We start from the raw sequence: 18,104 nt of genomic DNA, 5'->3' as shown, positions 1-18,104 counted from the left end.
AAAATGGTAAGTGAACACCTGTCTACCCTAGACGAGTTCAAATCACCAGGACCGGATGGATTACACCCCAAGGTTCTGAAGGAACTGGCAAACGTGATCTCAGAACCACTGAACTATATCTTTCAAAGACCCTGGAGCACAGGGGAGTGCCAGAGGACTGGAAAAGAGCTGATGTAGTTCCCATCTTCAAACAAGGAAAAAAAACAGATCCAGGAAACTACAGACCTATCAGCCTGACCTCAATACCGGGGAAGATTCTGGAAAAGATAATCAAGCAACGAATCACCAAACACCTAGAAGCAAACAAAGTAATAACCAAAAGCCAACATGGGTTTGTCAAAAACAGATCATGCCAGACTAATCTTATTGCATTCTTTGACAAAATGACAAAATTAGTAGACCAGAGGAATGCTGTCGATATAATTTACTTGGACTTCGGTAAAGCGTTTGATAAAGTAGACCATAACCTAGTACTAGATAAAGTAGAAAAATGTAGGTTAGACAGCACCACCACCAGATGGATTTGTAACTGGCTGACCAACCACACTCAACGTGTAGTCCTCAAAGGAACTACATCCACATGGAGGGAAGTATGCAGTGGAGTACCCCAAGGCTCTGTTTTAGGCCCAATACTCTTCAACATCTTCATCAATGACTTGGACGAGGGGATAGATGGGGAACTCATCAAATTTGCAGATGACACCAAGCTGGCAGGAATAGCCAACACTCCAGAAGATAGGCTCAAGTTACAGAAAGATCTTGACAGACTTGAACATTGGGCGCTATCTAACAAAATGAAATTCAACAGTGAAAAAAGTAAGGTTCTACATTTAGGCAAAAAAACCAAAATGCACAGGTACCGTATATGTGGTACCTTGCTCAATAGTAGTACCTGTGAGAGGGATCTTGGAGTCCTAGTGGATAACCATTTAGATATGAGCCAGCAGTGCAGCAGCTGCTAAAAAGCCAACACAGTTCTGGGCTGCATAAACAGAGGGATAGAATCAAGATCACATGAAGTGTTAGTGCCACTTTATAATGCCTTGGTAAGGCCACACTTGGAATATTGCATCCAGTTTTGGTCGCCACGATGTATAAAAGATCTGGAGACTCTAGAAAGGGTGCAGAGAAGAGCAACAAAGATGATTAGGGGACTAGAGGCTAAAACATATGAAGAACGGTTGCAGGAACTGGATATGTCTAGTTTAATAAAAAGAAGGACTAGGGGAAACATGATAGCAGTGTTCCAATATCTCAGTGGTTGCCACAAAGAAGAGGGAGTTGGGCTGTTCTCCAAAGCACCTGAGGGTAGAACAAGAAGCAATGGGTGGAAACTGATCAAGGAAAGAAGCAACTTAGAACTAAGGAGAAATTTCCTGACAGTTAGAACAATTAATAAGTGGAATGACTTGCCTGCAGAAGTTTTGAATGCTCCAACACTGGAAATTTTTAAGAAAATGTTGGATAACCATCTGACTGAGATGGTGTAGGGTTTCCTGCCTGGGCAGGGGGTTGGACTAGAAGGCCTCCAAGGTCCCTTCCAACTCTGTTGTTGTTATATTGTGCACACAATGGGAGGGTAGGTGAAGAATGAGGTAGCCATCACAAAATAACTGGATGAGTAAAATAATCTAGGCTATAACTTCAATAATAAAGGATGACATCTAAGGGCAGGGGCACAAACCTTTGCTTGCCAGATAGGAAGTGCTGAATAGATATTATCCCAAATTTTGTTTTATTTATTAGTGAACTCTAAGTCACCTTGCAGAACATAAAGCCTTCACAGAGCAATTCTATCATTACTCTTTTTATATTAAATGGTCTCAAAATGCATGGATTCCATTGTCATCCTATACCCGTGATGGTGAACCTATAGCACACGTGCCACAGGTGGCACGCAGAGCCCTCTCTGCGGACACGCAAGCCGTCGCCCAGCTCAGCTCCACTGCACATGCCCACATGCTTCCCGCCGGCCAGCTGATTTTCAGGTCTGCCCTGCAAGCAGGAGATTTCTCCTCACTTTCCACTGCCTGTGCCTTCCCAGATCTCCAGAGATTCCCCTCCCAGTGCTGTTTTGGAAGGCAAGGCTTTTTTCCCCCTCCCAGCTGTTTTGGGAGGTGAGGGTTCCCTCTCCCCGCACTGTTTTAGGATATGATGCCAAAAGCGGGGGCACATGCATGGGTGGGGGGGAAGGGAGCAGGGTCACGTGCGCATGTGCGGGAGGGACATTGCATTATGAGTGTGGGCTATCGTGCACACACGCATGCTTTTGGCACCTGAGGAAAAAAGGTTAGCCATCACTCTCCTATACCATCATGTGGCTCCGTCCCTCGTTAGGAGGGAGGGAGGAAGGAAGGAAGGGAAGGGAAGGGAAGGGAAGGAAGGAAGGAAGAAATGAAGTTCTAGGTATTCTTTCTGGTGAGGCTACTGCAGATTCTTTTTGCTTAGCTAAGGGCTATTAAAATTAATGTGGTGTAAAGCTGGGATTCATGCTTTATTGATTTTCATACTCTCCTCGATTTTCATATTCTCCTCCTTTCAGTTAAAGTTTACAGATCTGTTGGAATGCTTACAGATCTGGATAACCCCTCTATGTAGTAGCACTGAGTAATTTAACATGGCTGCCAGTACCTGGGTTTTTAAAATTGCACCTTGCAACCATTATGAAGAAACAGCATATTCTGCTTGTGGTGAGTTTTCAGGTTGCTATAGTAGCAATGCCCCTTAAGTAATGTTTTGATTTATATTTCACACTTCTTAACTGCCCATCTCCCTCAGAGAGGGTGTCTGGGGTACTAGTCCATGCTGGCTCAGGAATTCTGGGAATTGAAGTCCACAAGTCATAAAGTTGCCATAGTTTCCCACCCCTGCTATAACAGGTCGGTACAATGAGGACCCAGATTATTGGGGGCAATATGCTGACTCTGTAAATCACTTAGAGAGTGACTGTGAAGTGGTATATAAGTCTAAGTGCTGTTGCTGTTCAATCCCACCCTAGGCGCTTCACAGATTGCCACTGTTCAGAGTAGCTTGAATGGGTGGTGGGGGAGATTGAGAATTGCTTCTCTTTGGTTTGGGGATTAGCAGTGTGACATGCCAGCAGAGTCAAGGATTTTCTGAATTTTTGACATGCCAGACCCAGAAGATTTGCCATCACTGCGCTGCTGTGGTGGTTTACTCTAATATGCCTGGATAGGCCTTCGAATCAGCCCTCGGAAAAGGCTCTCAGACAAAAATCATTCATCACGAATTTTCTACCTCTCTAATTACAATGCAATTTTAAGATTACACTCTTGAATAGTCAGAAAAGTAATCAGATGCTTAAGGAATTTTCTTTTTAATCTAACATGCACACAAACAAATGTATTGCTGAATTGACTATGTTTTTTTTTCTTATGTAAGAAAGAAGCAAAAGAAGAAAGAGAGAAAATCAGTTCAAAACTTTTCCACAAGTAACTTTGTTGCATGTATCCTTACGATTTATACTGATATTAATTGTTTCTTTTTTGGGGAGGGATTTTTTTTTTAAATTTTTTAAAACAAAACCACATACAATGTATTTTTTTTTGAACAAAATATCAGCCGGGTATATAATCACATCTAATTCAGTTTTCCCCTACCCTCTTATATATTTTATCGATATATTTCCCTTCCCCCCTTTTTGATTCCTCTATTTGCATTTCTCTAAAAAAAATTCTAGTCTAACCTTCTATCCAAAATTTAAATCTTTAATCGAATCTATCCCCCTTCCCCCTCTCTTTTATCTCTTTCCATCTGTATTAAAACTCTGTATTCCCATTTACTAATTTCTTTCTTTTCAATCTCTATAGCATCAACATCAATCATCTCATTACGTTTCAATAAACATTTTAAGGTTATTATTCTTAGTCTTGTGAAAAAAAAATATAAAACAAATTAGCATTCATTATTTCAGAAAATCTCATATTTATATACTCTTATCTCTTTAATGTTTCATTCTTAGTTTATATTGATTCCCTTTTTATTTTTCTTAAAAAATCCTTGCTTTCTTTGCTTGTCCTATGTTTCTATCAATTCTGCCAATCTCCATAGCATCAGTATCAATCATTTCTTTACTTATCAATAAAGGTTTTAAGGTTATTATTTTTAATCTTGTAAAAAAAAGGTTTAAAAAAGCAAACATTTCCCTTGTTTCAAAAGGTCTCATGCTTATATATTCTCATCTCATTAATGTTTTCATCTTAATCTATTTCAATTCCATTTTTATTTCCCTTAAAATTCCATGCTTTCTTTGCTTATTCTATATTTCTATTGATTCCCTTTTTCCCCTCTTCCCGCATTTTTTATTTCTCTCTATTAACCCCTATATAATCCTTTAAATTTATATTTTAACATCATAAATACTTTATTCGCTGTCAGTTCTAAAGCAGCTCTTGTTTTTTCTAAGTCTTATTTTCCATCCAATCTTGTAGTTATTGCTTATATTCCTTGCTTAAAAATCATATGCGTGTTTCTCTTCATTTCAGTTATTCTCTGCATCATTCTCTGAAGTTGTAACTCTTATTCTTGTCAAGGTCGAACAGTTTGTGACAGAGTCCTCCCTTTCAATTCTCACCAGTCTTATCACTGCCATAAAAGATTTTCAACAATAACCAGAGTCCCTGTGGTTCCTCTTCCGCCTCTAGGTGTCACTTTGTAGCCCACAGTTCAAATCCACAATTAGTGAAAGTATACATTTTGTTTCCTTTACTTAGAGATGTGCCTTATTTTGTTTCAGTTTATTTTTTGTTTTTTCCAATTAGTCCCATTTAAAATCCATAGATTTAAGTTTAAAATTTGCTTAGTTCCAGTCCATAGAGGAAAAAGGAAATCAGAGATATTCCACCAAATTAGAATTTTGAATCCTCGTTTTTTTCCCCTTTTTTCCTTTTTATAGTTTTAATCAGTTTTAAAAGCTTCCAAATTATCCAAATTTCCAGCTTTAATTAAGGGTTCCGTTTTTTCCCTTTTTATTTGAGGGAACTGTACTTTAATTTCAAAAGTCAAATTTTCTGTCAGGTCTTTGGGTACTATTTCTGTTTCTTTTATTCTATTATGCTAACAGTCCTTGTCAATTTAGCCGCTATTTCAAGGTTTTAAAAAATTGTTGCAAATATCAATTTTAAAGTGCTTCTCTGTTAGTTGGTCTTCACTCACCCGGCTTCAATATTTTGTCCAATTCACTGCTTCAACTCTCCAGCACAATCTTATGTGGCCGTCCTAACTTTGGCAGCTTGTAATAGCTGCGGTCCTCATCGTTGGGTTGAAGGCTAAAAAGCTGGTGCTGCAGGGAATTTGCAACTTTCCTGATCACTCCGGCAGCTCCTTCTTTCTTTGCTGTCCCTGCAGGACAGCTATGGTCCATTATGGACCCCCATAATGATGGGGATATTGGCACTTCCCCAGAGCTCCTGGGGTTCGCGACCGTTTTGTCACGACGCTGGCCACACCCCCTCGATATTGATTGTTTCCTGACTGCTTATATGTCACCTATGACTATCATTAAGTGTTGTATCATTAAGTGTTAAATTTGTACCCTATGACTATCATTAAATGTTGTAAGTGTTGTATCTTGATGAAGGTATCTTTCATGTACATAAAAGAGCATATGCACCAAGACAAATTCCTTGTGTATCCAATCACACTTGGCCAATAAAATTCTATTCTATTCTATTCTATTCTATTCTATTCTATTCTATTCTATTCTATTCTACTTATTTGTCAACTACAAAATCATTTGGGACACGTTGCAAACCCATGGCACTTTTATAATCCAATTTTAAAATGCATTTTGAAACTTGGCTTTCTAATAAATGCTCGTCATTGTTTTAATTATTGTTTCTTTTTCTATAAGAATCTATTCTTAAATCAACAGAGAATAGGGATGGGAGAGAATGTCCAGTGAAAGCAGCTCTAAATATAAAAAGTGCTGCTTCTATGCATTTACTAATTAAAGATCTTTGTGAAATTTGGTTTATATATTTAGTTTGTTGCTAGTTTTTTAAGCTATATTTTCATTAATGAATGCTGTTTTGTTTCTCTAACATACAATCGTAATAGGAGGTAAATGACTATAGTTAATGAATCATAAAACTGCCAATTCTGTAGCATTTTAGCTATCTTGCAGTTTTGCTAAAATCTGTTTGTAATAGGTACTAATGCTGCAGATCAGTTTTTAATAAGATCACGTATCTCTATATCCTAGGTGAATATCATAATATTAGAAGCGCGTTACTAATAATGCTTTCCTTTTAATTATTCACTTCATCCGTATACTTCTTTGGGAAGCACCATGGAATCCTTAGGCTGTATTAAAATGTATCAGTTCAATAGCAGTAGAAGAAAATTAAAAAATAAATTGAGCTTAGAATTTTTTAATGCATACCTAATATTCAGTGGCTGTAGAACTTGCCAGCATAGTTGTGCGGTGCTATTGTACAGAAAGTGAGGGAAAAATGGAGAAAATAGCATTTCTTTCTTAAAGATATTGCTTAAAATGAAATTCTTTTAATTATACCTATATAATAGAATCATTATGCTTCAGATTAATAGAAAATTACAATGAAATGACTACAGATGTTTCTAGATAACAATTTCTTTAAAAAAAGAACCATCGTTTTCATAAACAAGACACATAATAATGTTATGATTTTTTAAAAGCATTCCTTGTTCCCTGTTTCTCTTGAAAATTTTATTAATTTTTATTAAGGTTTTAAGGCAGTTGAGCAGTAAAATGGGTTAGCTATACAGAAGGAAGAAAAGAAGCATTTCACAAGGTTAAAAGTAAGGAAGCCCATCCTTGGGAAAAGTTGCAGACTGGGCAAAGGTATCTCTCAGGATCTAGTATTTCCTCTGCTCATTGCTTTTCTTCCCTGTGAAAAGTATGGGACAGGATCAGAGGTGGGTTTCAGCAAGTTCTGACCAATTCTGGAGAACCGGTAGCGGAAATTTTGAGTAGTTCGGAGAACCGGTAGTAAAAGTTCTGACTGGCCCTGCCTCCAACTAGTCTCTGTCTCCCAAATCCCAGCTGATTGGGAGTAAATGGGGATTTTGCATTAACCTTCCTCTGGATTGGGGAGGGAATGGAGATTTTGCAGTATTCTTCCCCTGGATTGGGGAGGGAATGGAGATTTTGCAGTATCCTTCCTCTGCCACGCCCATCAAGCCTCATCCACCAAGCCACACCCACAGATCCCGTAGTAAAAAAATTGATCAGGGTTCCTGACACCAGGAACTGAAGGCATTCCTTGCTAATATATCTCAACAGAGAAAGGCATTGGTTGGTCTCTGATTATGACATTATCATTTAGAGAGCCAGCCTACTAGTTAAGGTGCTAGCCTAGAAACCAGGAGCTGGTGAGTTCTGGTCCCACTTTAGGCATGGAAAACTTGCTGAGTGACTTTAGGCCAGTCACTCTCTCTGCCCAACTTACCTTACAGGGTTGTTGTTGTGAAATAGGAGGAAGAAGGGGCATTAGGTATGTTTTCCACCTTGAGTTACTTATAAAGTAATAAAGGCAGGATAAAAATCAAATAAATAAAGAAATCAAGCTAGTGAAAAGCCAAGACTGGATTCTGTTTTCCAGTCCTGAGTCAGCTTGATAAAAGTGCTTCTAAAAAACATATTGGAAGGAGTAGCCTGCCAAAAAAAAAAACACCACAACAAAAGAAGTTTGATAAAGAATCATATTTTCCAAATCACTGGGGAAAAAAACTTTCCATTTATTCTGTTTTGGATGGTCTCCACCTCAAATACTATGTCCTGTTCTGGGCACAACATTTTACGAAAGATTTGGAGAAACTGGGATCAGAACAGGCCAATAAAGAAACTAGAAACTATGTTTTAACTTTTAAAAAATGCTGTAGGGAGTGCAGGATATGACAGGAATCTTCAAATACCTGAAGCAGGAATGTCCAAACTTGGCAACTTTAAGACTTGTGGACTTCACTTCCCAGAATTCCTCAGCCAGCTTGGTGACTGAGGAATTCTGGAAGTCCACAAGTCTTAAAGTTGCCAAGTTTGGACACTCCTGCCTGAAAGGATGTTGGTCAAGACCTGGTCCCTCTATTTCCAGAGCCTAGGACAAAGAATAATGATTTTACTAGAATAGATTGTTGTATTAAATATTAGAAGAAAAAGCCTTCCTAACAATAACAGCCATTGACCATGAAACCAATTATTAAGAGAGGTAGTGGATTCCCCAAATTCAATGTGTTCAGATAAAGTCTGGGTCTACTTTAAAATGGATTCCTCTGCTGAGCAAGGGGTAGGACATAGTAGCTTAGAGTAGCATTCTCTGCTTCTGTGATGCTAAACAACAGTTAGCAAAAAGAAGATCCACATGAATAAAACGTGGGTCACATCCTCCCATCTGTCCTCTAAGAGGAATGTGGAAACTCGTATTGTCATTTTTCTTGTTAAACTCTATCTAGTTAGAGGTCATGCTATACTCATGTGGCCGTCTCCTTCTACCTTTCTTTTTTTGGGCATACTGTCTGCCAAGCAAAGGTAGTCTAACTATGGTTTCTAGGAACCCAGCTTCAGAAAGCACAAAAACATTTCATAAGGTATGATCTTAATTTGTTGACTGAAATGACATTTATTTATTTTATTTATTTATTTATTTTGTCATAACAATATATGTAGGTATCATACAAAAAGATTATATAATATATAAACACATATATGGGTAAATATAAGGAGGTATAAGCATATATGTATATAGGAAGAAGAAAAGAAAAGAAAAACAATAGGACAGGAACGTTAGGCACGTTTTGTGCGCTTATGCACGCCCCTTATGGTCCCCTTAGGAATGGGGTGAGGTCAATAGTGACAAACATGACAAATAGTCATATGACAGTGAAAAGCAATGCTTGTAAATTTCTCTTCCCAAAATGCAGAAGGAAGACTGGCCAGGAAAAGTATACAGAGCTTACTTACTTTAAACTAGGGCGGACAGAAAAAATATTATCCATGTTTAGTGTCTTGTGTAAAAATAAAAAAGGAACGTTAATTTAGAGTTTTGATAATTAGAGAGAATAGATCAGTGTTTCTCAATTTCAGCAGCTTTAAGCTTGTGGATTTCAACTCCACTCCAATTCTGGGAGTTGACGTTCACACAGCTTAAATTTGCTGAAGATGGGAACTCTGGGATAGATTATAGAAAAAAAAGTAATATGATATCTTTTTCTTTCTTTTCTATTTTTCTTTACCTTGTTGCACTTTTTCCTTTTTTATTTTTTTTATTTTTTTCTCTCTTACCTGATATTAGCTTTTCTATTTTTAATCTTCCTTTTTAAATGTGTGTGTGTGAGAGAGAGAGTGAGAATGGATTTGGTATTTTGGGTATACCAAAAATTATGTGCCAAAAAAAAACCTAGGGGAAGACAATCTCTGCCCCTTCAAATGTCGTTAGTTTTTCACCTAATATTCCATTACTATTGTCCATCTGATTGGATCTTGCATGGAGCTCCATCTTTACAACATGTGTAAATCGAGCCATGGTCTTTCTTGATGTTTCCCCAGATTCAGGAGGTTTGGCATTAGGCCAACTTTCCTCCTGACTATACCAGCCTTCTAACATTGAGCTTTTGTTTTCCTGTTAAAAAAAGAAGCCATTTTCTGAGAACAAGAGAGTGGCAGGATGTATAAATCTCAGAATTCATCATACTTTTATACTGTTGCTTGAAAGATTTGAAGAGAAAATTGGAGAAAATGGAATGTGATGGTTTTCTAAAATTTTCAGAATGAGGTTTATGAGTGAGAAAACTGAATTTAGCACATGTTACTTTGACAGTGTCATAGTAGGTAGCAGCACACATTCCTAAGATTTATGGGACCGCCTACTGCCACCGATCGCCTCCCACCAACCTGTATGCTCTCACAGAGAGGGACTCCTTAGGGTGGCGTCCGCCAGGCAGTGCCGACTGGTGACACCCAGAGGAAGAGCTTTCTCTGTGGGGGCTCCCACCCTCTGGAACGAGCTTCCCCCAGGGCTTCGTCAACTTCCTGACCTCCGAACCTTCCGCCGTGAGCTTAACACACATCTATTTATTTGCGCAGGGCTAGCCTAGGGTTTTAGTTTTTAAATTTAGTTTTTAATGGGGTTTTATATTATTTTATTCTAGTGATATTTTTAATTCGGCCTAATTAATAAGTTTTTTAATTGTTGTTTTTACCTGTATTATTTGCATGTTTTTATCTGGCTGTGAACCACCCTGAGTCCTTCGGGAGATAGGGCGGTATAAAAATTCGAATAAATAAATAAATAAATAAATAAATAAATAAATAAATAAGATTGTTCGATCTTGAAAAGACGACCTAGGATTGGATCCATTTAGTACTTAAATAGGAAACTATCCCAAAATCCTAATGCTATGCACTAAACTATGGTGCAAAAAACCTCCATAATGTTGTCTCCCATATCTTATGAAATCATAATTTATTTTCTCCTCTTTTAGAATTTTTACAATAAATGAAAACACACTAAAATATGACAACTAGACCTATCTATGAATTCTTTTTTTCTTTCAGCTCAGATGAAGCTTTCAGCAAAGTGAATTTAAATTACCGCACAGAAAATGGGCTATCTCTTTTACATCTGTGTTGTATTTGCGATGGTAAGTATTTCAGCCAGTATCATCCTTGTTGCTATGGTTAATTGTTTTACTTGATTTTAATAAATCACAGCAAAACTATTACTATTTCTTAATTTTCAGCATTAATCTGATCTAGTCATACACAATGATCAGGTGACAATAGCGAAATTGCTTCAACAAAATAGAGAGAAATACAGATGATGGCGATGTTCTTGTTGACGATGAGAATATTTAGAAAAGTCATTTTTGGGGCCATATGCATTAAATTCAGTTACAAATTAGAACAAGAACAAAATTAACAGAGCCATGGAGAAGAAGCAACCATAGTTTTCTGCTAACGTAAAAACGGGTTGTTGCCATAATTTAATAAAGAAAATGGGTTGTTACTGAAATTTAATAAAGAAATAATAGGTTACAGATTTTACAATAGCAATAGGAAACACCTCGTCTAATGATGTATGACAGACTATCTTGTAAATGCTATGATCTTTTTCATCATCTTGGGTGTTCCACCTATATATGCACATTCAGAATCTACTCTGAATAACTTTATCCTCCATAGGATATCCGAAGAGATGGTTTATAAGAGCTACCTGTACAAGAGGTATAGGCAATCTCTTGTATCAGAATATATCATTTTCCTAGTCAAAAGGCACAATGGAATTCATCCCAAGTATTATTTAACTGATATTGCTTATTTTCCAATATCAAATAATAAGGGAACTATTCAAGTAATTTCATTGGACTTCTAAATTTAAATATATTACTAATCTGAAGGATAGGCACTTTTATCTGCTTGTATCTGATATATTTAAGTTACTTCTGTGACCAATGTTTATTTCACAGGACATAAAACACATATTCGGACCCTTATGCTAAAAGGACTGCGTCCCTCTAGGCTGACAAGAAATGGATTTACAGCTCTGCATTTAGCAGCTTACAAGGTAAACAGGATTACATTAATTAACTGTATCTGATTTCAAAAGCGCTTGATTCTCATGTTTCCTGGAGGATATATTTTTCAGTTATCATTCCATGACAAACTTTAATCAAGGGCAATTTTCATTAGTGTAATAACATAAATACGGCACCTTAAGACAATAACACATTATTGATCTATCTAGCTCAGCATAATTTTTATTTGCCAATCTGTTCTCCGAAATGTTTGTGACTCCAGCTCTTGTCATCTTCAGCCAGTGTAGAAAATTCTAGTATCAATATACTTGTTCGGAAAGCAGCAAATTATACCCAATAGCTGTAATTTTCCAGGTTATCTTAAGAGTCCCCTTTTCAGATCTACCTGAGACTCTTTGAACTTTCTGCGAACAAAACATGTGCTCTACCACTTCCCATAGTATTTTTATCAATAATTGTTTACTTTTCCAAATTTCAGAACAATGCAGAGCTTTTAACGGCTTTACTGCACAGTGGAGCTGATGTTCAACAAGTTGGATATGGAGCACTTACTGCTCTTCATATTGCTACAATAGCTGGTCACCATGAGGTATGCCTACTTACATGTATATATTGAAATAATAATTAGAATTAAAAACTAGATGTAAAATGAGTTGCCCATAGTGATGGTCATGGTCATAGTGATGGTTCATAGTGATGGTCAAAATGATAGGTGTGACTGAGTGCTAGAAGCCCTGTCCCCTTTAAACATGTATCACATATTAAAAGGCTTCAATTATCCAATAATATCTGCCATTTTGATGTTGCTCTAAAAGTACCGGTACACCTTTGCGTTTGAGTAGATTTCCTATTGATTAAGTACATTTACCTTTCATTTAGGGATGGTTTTGTGCTTCTAAATATTATTGAGTTTGTGTCAAGAAAAGAATTTAGAAATGTTTTTAAATTTCTAAAACATAAATTTCTAAAATAATTGCTGTTTTCTAAACAGAAATGCTATCTATAAATATCTATCTATAAATGTCTAATATATAAATCTTTTTATATAATTTTCTGCTGCAAAATCAAGATACATATTATGTAAAATATCTATGAGTATCTGGAGGCTGTATAGGCTTGGATGGGGAAAAGCTGTCTCTGACTTAGTCTTACCATGATCAAATGGCCAAGGGTGTTTGAGCCTTGGCCATTTGATCAGGGCATGTTTGAAGTACAGTATATGAAGCCCTGACTGAATATCACTTTTTAGCACACACTGATTGGCCTGTTAGAGAGAACACTCTGTTATGTTCTCAGAATGCCAAGCGGCAGGTCAACTTCAAACTGTTTTTGAAGAAGTAGAAACTGGAAATAACAGTGTGGATGGGCCATTAATTACACATTGGACCGATTCAGATGTTATGCACACTATGGTTTATGGGTATATCATGGATGCAGTTGATTGCACATATAGCTCGTTTCTCTGGCTTTGTCAGGCCTGCATAGCTTGCCAACTACCATTTTTGGATTCTTGCCTCATCTGCCAATATCTCTGCTCTAACTAGAAGGTCTCTAACAGAGGGTAGAAGTTACGAGCAGATGACATCACAACCACAAAACAAATCGAAAACCAGCCAGCAATGGCATCGGGAAGCTCTGCCTGGCTGCAGAAAGTTGCCATCTGATACAACCACTTGCCTTCACAACAAACTATAAACTATGGTGAACATATATTCCCGACACAGTTATCCTATTACTCTGTTACATTTATCAGTAAAACTTCAGTTTTCAGTCAGAAAATATACTGTGGAAATTGTTAATTTATCTGTGATCCAAGTACAGTGCAGGTGAAATAGATAACAGACAGATGATAGATGAGAGCTTGCTGCAGGCTTCTAAAATCATAAGCAAAATGTTTCCACAAGTTCAGTTTGTAGCACAGATGGTAATATATAAATGGATTTGTAACACTCTTTCTTCCTTCTCAGCTTGATCTAAAGCCTGATCAGTCAGAAAAGATAAACATTTCTGCCAAAACAATCTATTGCTCAGCTTCACATATTGTATTTTTGTTTACAGCTGTAAACAAGTGGTGTTGTGAAAGTGCTGTGGTCTCTCTCTTATGATTACACACTGAGTTATAACCTCTGACGGTGAATCAAAGGCTGCTGTAGTAACTAGAAAGTTATTATCATTTGAAAATGTATTTTACATCTAATTCTGAACTCTCCTGAATTCCTTCCTGGAGTAATCCAGATGGGCTTTGAATCTACGTTCTCCTGGAGGATTCATTTGACCCTCTTAATGCTTTTTTCTGTGAACCAATCCAAACTTTTATACCAATCCAAACTTTATAATGCTGCACATATCGCTTATTGTGTGTCTCTTTAATCGTTGCCTTGTAAATGTTCCAGTATATTCTTTTTTAATATAGATACTCCTCAATTTATAACAGTTCATTTAGTGACTGACATTTAGTGTCACTGCAAAAAGTGACTTATGACCATTTTCCACACTTATGACCATTGCAGCATCCCCAAGCTGCAATGTAAACATGATTTACATTCGTATGCTTGACAACTGACTCACACTTATGACGGTTGCAGTGTCCCAGAGTCATGTGATCCTCTTTTGCAACCTTCTGACAAGCAAAGTCAATGGGGAAACCAGATACACTTAACAACCATGTGACTACTTTAAGAACTGCAGTGATTCACTTAACAAATCATTTAAGAAAAGTTGTAAAATGGGGCAATACTCGCTTAACAAATTTCTCACGTAGCAACAAAAAATTTGGGCTCAATTGTGGTTGTACATTGAGGACTATCTGTATTTCTGAATATGTCATAAACAATTTTTTTGTAGTAAAAAGTTAACATATATACCTCATAGAAATGTGCTCTTTTCTAATTGGCAGTAAATATGATTCTAGGAACTTGGGGATTGGATAACTTTATAGTCTGCTATAAATCATTGTTATTGATATGCAGTATTACCTATTTCATACCTACATAGAACTGAACTGCATAGATCAAGATCTAAATCTAGCCTTGTGGTGCAACCAAAACAATCTGGAACTGAACACACTCAAAACCGTAGAAATGGTGGTAGACTTTAGGAAAAACCCTTCCATACTTCCACCTCTCACAATACTTGACAACACAGTATCAACAGTAGAAACCTTCAAATTTCTGGGTTCTATCATATCGCAAGATCTCAAATGGACAGCTAACATCAAAAACATCATTAAAAAAGGACAACAAAGAATGTTCTTTCTGCGCCAACTCAGTAAGCTCAAACTGCCCAAGGAGCTGCTGATCCAATTCTACAGAGGAATTATTGAGTCTGTCATTTGCACCTCTATAACTGTCTGGTTCGGTTCTGCAACCCAACAAGAAAAACACAGACTTCAGAGGATAATTAGAACTGCAGAAAAAATAATTGCTACCAACCTGCCTTCCATTGAGGACCTGTATACTGCACGAATCAAGAAGAGGGCCGTGAAAATATTTGCAGATCCCTCGCATCCTGGACATAAACTGTTTCAACTCCTACCCTCAAAACGACGCTATAGAGCACTGCACACCAGAACAACTAGACACAAGAACAGTTTTTCCCAAGGCCATCACTCTGCTAAACAAATAATTCCCTCAACACTGTCAGACTATTTACTGAATCTGCACTACTATTAATCGTTTCATAGTTCCCATCACCAATCTCTTTCCACTTATGACTGTATGACTATAACTTGTTGCTGGCAATCCTTATGATTTATATTGATATATTGATCATCAATTGTGTTGTAAATGTTGTACCTTGATGAACGTATCTTTTCTTTTATGTACACTGAGAGCATATGCACCAAGACAAATTCCTTGTGTGTCCAATCACACTTGGCCAATAAATTCTATTCTATTCTATTCTATTCTATTCTATTCTATTCTATTCTATTCTATTCTATTCTATTCTATTCTATTCTAAATTGATGTGCAGTGTGATAAACTGTTCTATCATTTGATAATGATTAGAAATGAAAAAATTACATTTTTCATTTCTTCTCCAGTTTTATGTTGTTATATCAGTGGTAAAATCCAAATATTTTTACTACCGGTTCTGTGGGGGTGGCTTGGTGGGCGTGGTGTGGCTTGGTTGGCATGGCTTGGTGGGCATGGCAGGGGAAGGATACTGCAAAATCTCCATTCCCTCCCCATTCTTGGGGGAAGGATATTGCAAAATCTCCATTCCCACCCCTCTCTGAGCCAGCCAGAGGTAGCATTTGCCAGTTCTCTGAACTACTCAAAATTTCCACTACCGGTTCTCCGAACTACTCAAAATTTCCACTACTGGTTCTCCAGAACCTGTCAAAACCTGCTAGATTTCACCCCTGTGTTATATGCAGATTAACTAATCAAATTACTCAATTTTATGATTAGTCTGAGTCATTTATACTAAGGGCATCAAATCCAAAAACTCTTGGTTCTATATAAAGATGCCCATATGTTATATTTTTGTTCTTAGATTATGATATATATCACATATTGTTTCTTATTCTCAACATTTAATTACATAGTAAAGAGAAACAAATTCAGGTCAGCATGCCTACATATGAGGTCACTGTGTATGCTGTATCCCAAGTATCTGAAATAATCTTTCTTTGTCTGAGAAATATATCCTTTCTTCATTTGAATGTCAGCCTGACATTCAGAGGACAATCTTGTGCATATTTACTCAGAACGAAGCCTCACTGAGTTTAATGGAACTTAGATCCAGATAAATGAGTTTAGGACTACAGACTTAGTAGTCTTTCTTAGTAAAAGATGGCTCTTTTTCTGTCTATATATATATTCAGAAATACACAAACAGAAGGCACATGCAATATCTAAGCATAATGTATTCAGGTATGTTATATCAATTATGAAGGCTGCAAACACATAAAATTTGGCATGTGTTCTTTCTGAATTAAGAAATGCAAGAAGCAATTTATTCAGTTGCTAGCTAGAGCCAAGGTTGACTAGGAGAATATCATTCATATTTAGTATTCATATATCAGCAAAGATGTAATGTCACAGCATAACTTATATTTCTGTTTATATATGATATTTTTACAGTTAAGATAAAGTGCTTTCTAAGCCACAGTGGCACTTTTATTATTAACAGGAAAGTTTTACTGAAACATTCCATTAATTTGAAATACTTTTTATTTCATTGTGACCATCTTTTAATCTTAAATCCTGGCCTACTGCATGTTCATTAAACTCTAGTTAATTTCTGGGATTATTTAATTTTCCTCATCTCATGTATTCAGTGGTGTGCTACCTGGGGATAAAATCATTCACTGTGTAAGAACCTTATGCTATCATAAATTTAGTAACAGCTGCAGCTCTGGCATGTTGGCAGGTTTGGATGAAATAATGAGATGAAATCCATCCAGTGCATAATTAATATGCTTAGTATTTCTGCTTGTATTTTATACAAAAACCAAGCCCAACCAAATGGAACTACAGTTAACCTAGAATTAATTATTCTTTCCACATTCACATCTTATTACAAAGAGAAATCAAATCTGCATGCTGATAAATATGTTTATATGTGTTCATTAAATACTGGGCCATTGCATATTGCCGTTTTCTACCATTTACAATCATATTACATGAATGAGATGAGTCAGGATGAAAAGAGGGATACAGCATTTTAGCGTAGCAGAATATACAATATGTATAGAATGGGGTGTCCCGGGAGGTTTGCAAGGAGGCAAATAATGACATGAGTCTGATGACATCATCACACAAATGCCACAACTTATATAATTGCATCAAACATCATTTTATACACATGCACAGACACAGACGTACAATTGCAGCATTTGTATGGTTACGATATCATTTCTATGTCATCACTTTGATATCATTGTGGTTCATTACAGATGCTACTGTGAGCAAATAGTTCTTAGCCATGTGTTGTCTATTGGCCTAGAAGTATGGCATGAAACTCTTCTGTTTTGTTAAAAAAAATCAAACTGAAATTGAAATTTGTATCACATTGCCATCCACCACCTTGATTCCAACTCAATTTAGTTTGGTCACAACAATGTCAAAAAGCATTGTGTATAGGACTGCATAACACATTTGATACCCTGTGATCTAATGAAGGTGCCGACAATGTGAAAGAGCAGTTGTGTGAAATCAGAGGCACCATCAGCATCTTAGCAAAAATTAGCTGTCCTCTGATGAAGAAGAAGAAAAAAAGCCAGTTTGGTCTAGTGGTTAAGATACCAAGCTAGAAATCGGAAGACTGTAAGATCTAGACTAGTCCTACCTTAGGCATGAAAATCAGTTGGGTGACTTTAAGCCAGTCACTTTTTCTCAGCAAACCCACTTCTCAGAACTGTGGAAAAAATAGGAGAAGGAAGGAGTAATAGGTCTGTTCACAGCCTTGAGTTATTTATAAGAATAATTCTAACACTATAATATACAGTAATGACACAATTCTTTTCACAGCATTAAAGTATTACTGCTGGAAAGGCATATAGAGAATTTACAGTGAATATCACAAGATGTATACAAATACATAAACAGTGTAGCGTGTAAACATTA

At 36.8% G+C, this 18,104-nt stretch overlaps 1 protein-coding gene across 3 annotated transcripts in view; it reads left to right on the top strand.

Moving 5' to 3' along the window:
* The window catches only part of TNNI3K (TNNI3 interacting kinase), a 242,231-nt gene that overhangs the window by 7,860 nt on the left and 216,267 nt on the right, over window positions 1–18,104 (top strand). For all 3 annotated transcript variants that reach the window (XM_058176427.1, XM_058176428.1, XM_058176429.1), the window contains exons 3-5: window positions 10,553–10,638; window positions 11,464–11,561; window positions 12,011–12,121. In XM_058176427.1, the coding sequence (XP_058032410.1) occupies window positions 10,553–10,638; window positions 11,464–11,561; window positions 12,011–12,121 (295 nt within the window). The remainder of the gene's footprint in view (window positions 1–10,552; window positions 10,639–11,463; window positions 11,562–12,010; window positions 12,122–18,104) is intronic.

This window comes from Ahaetulla prasina, chromosome 3, assembly GCF_028640845.1.
Source record: "Ahaetulla prasina isolate Xishuangbanna chromosome 3, ASM2864084v1, whole genome shotgun sequence".
NCBI classification, from domain to species: Eukaryota; Metazoa; Chordata; class Lepidosauria; order Squamata; family Colubridae; genus Ahaetulla; species Ahaetulla prasina.
This window is presented reverse-complemented; position numbering and strand designations above follow the sequence as displayed.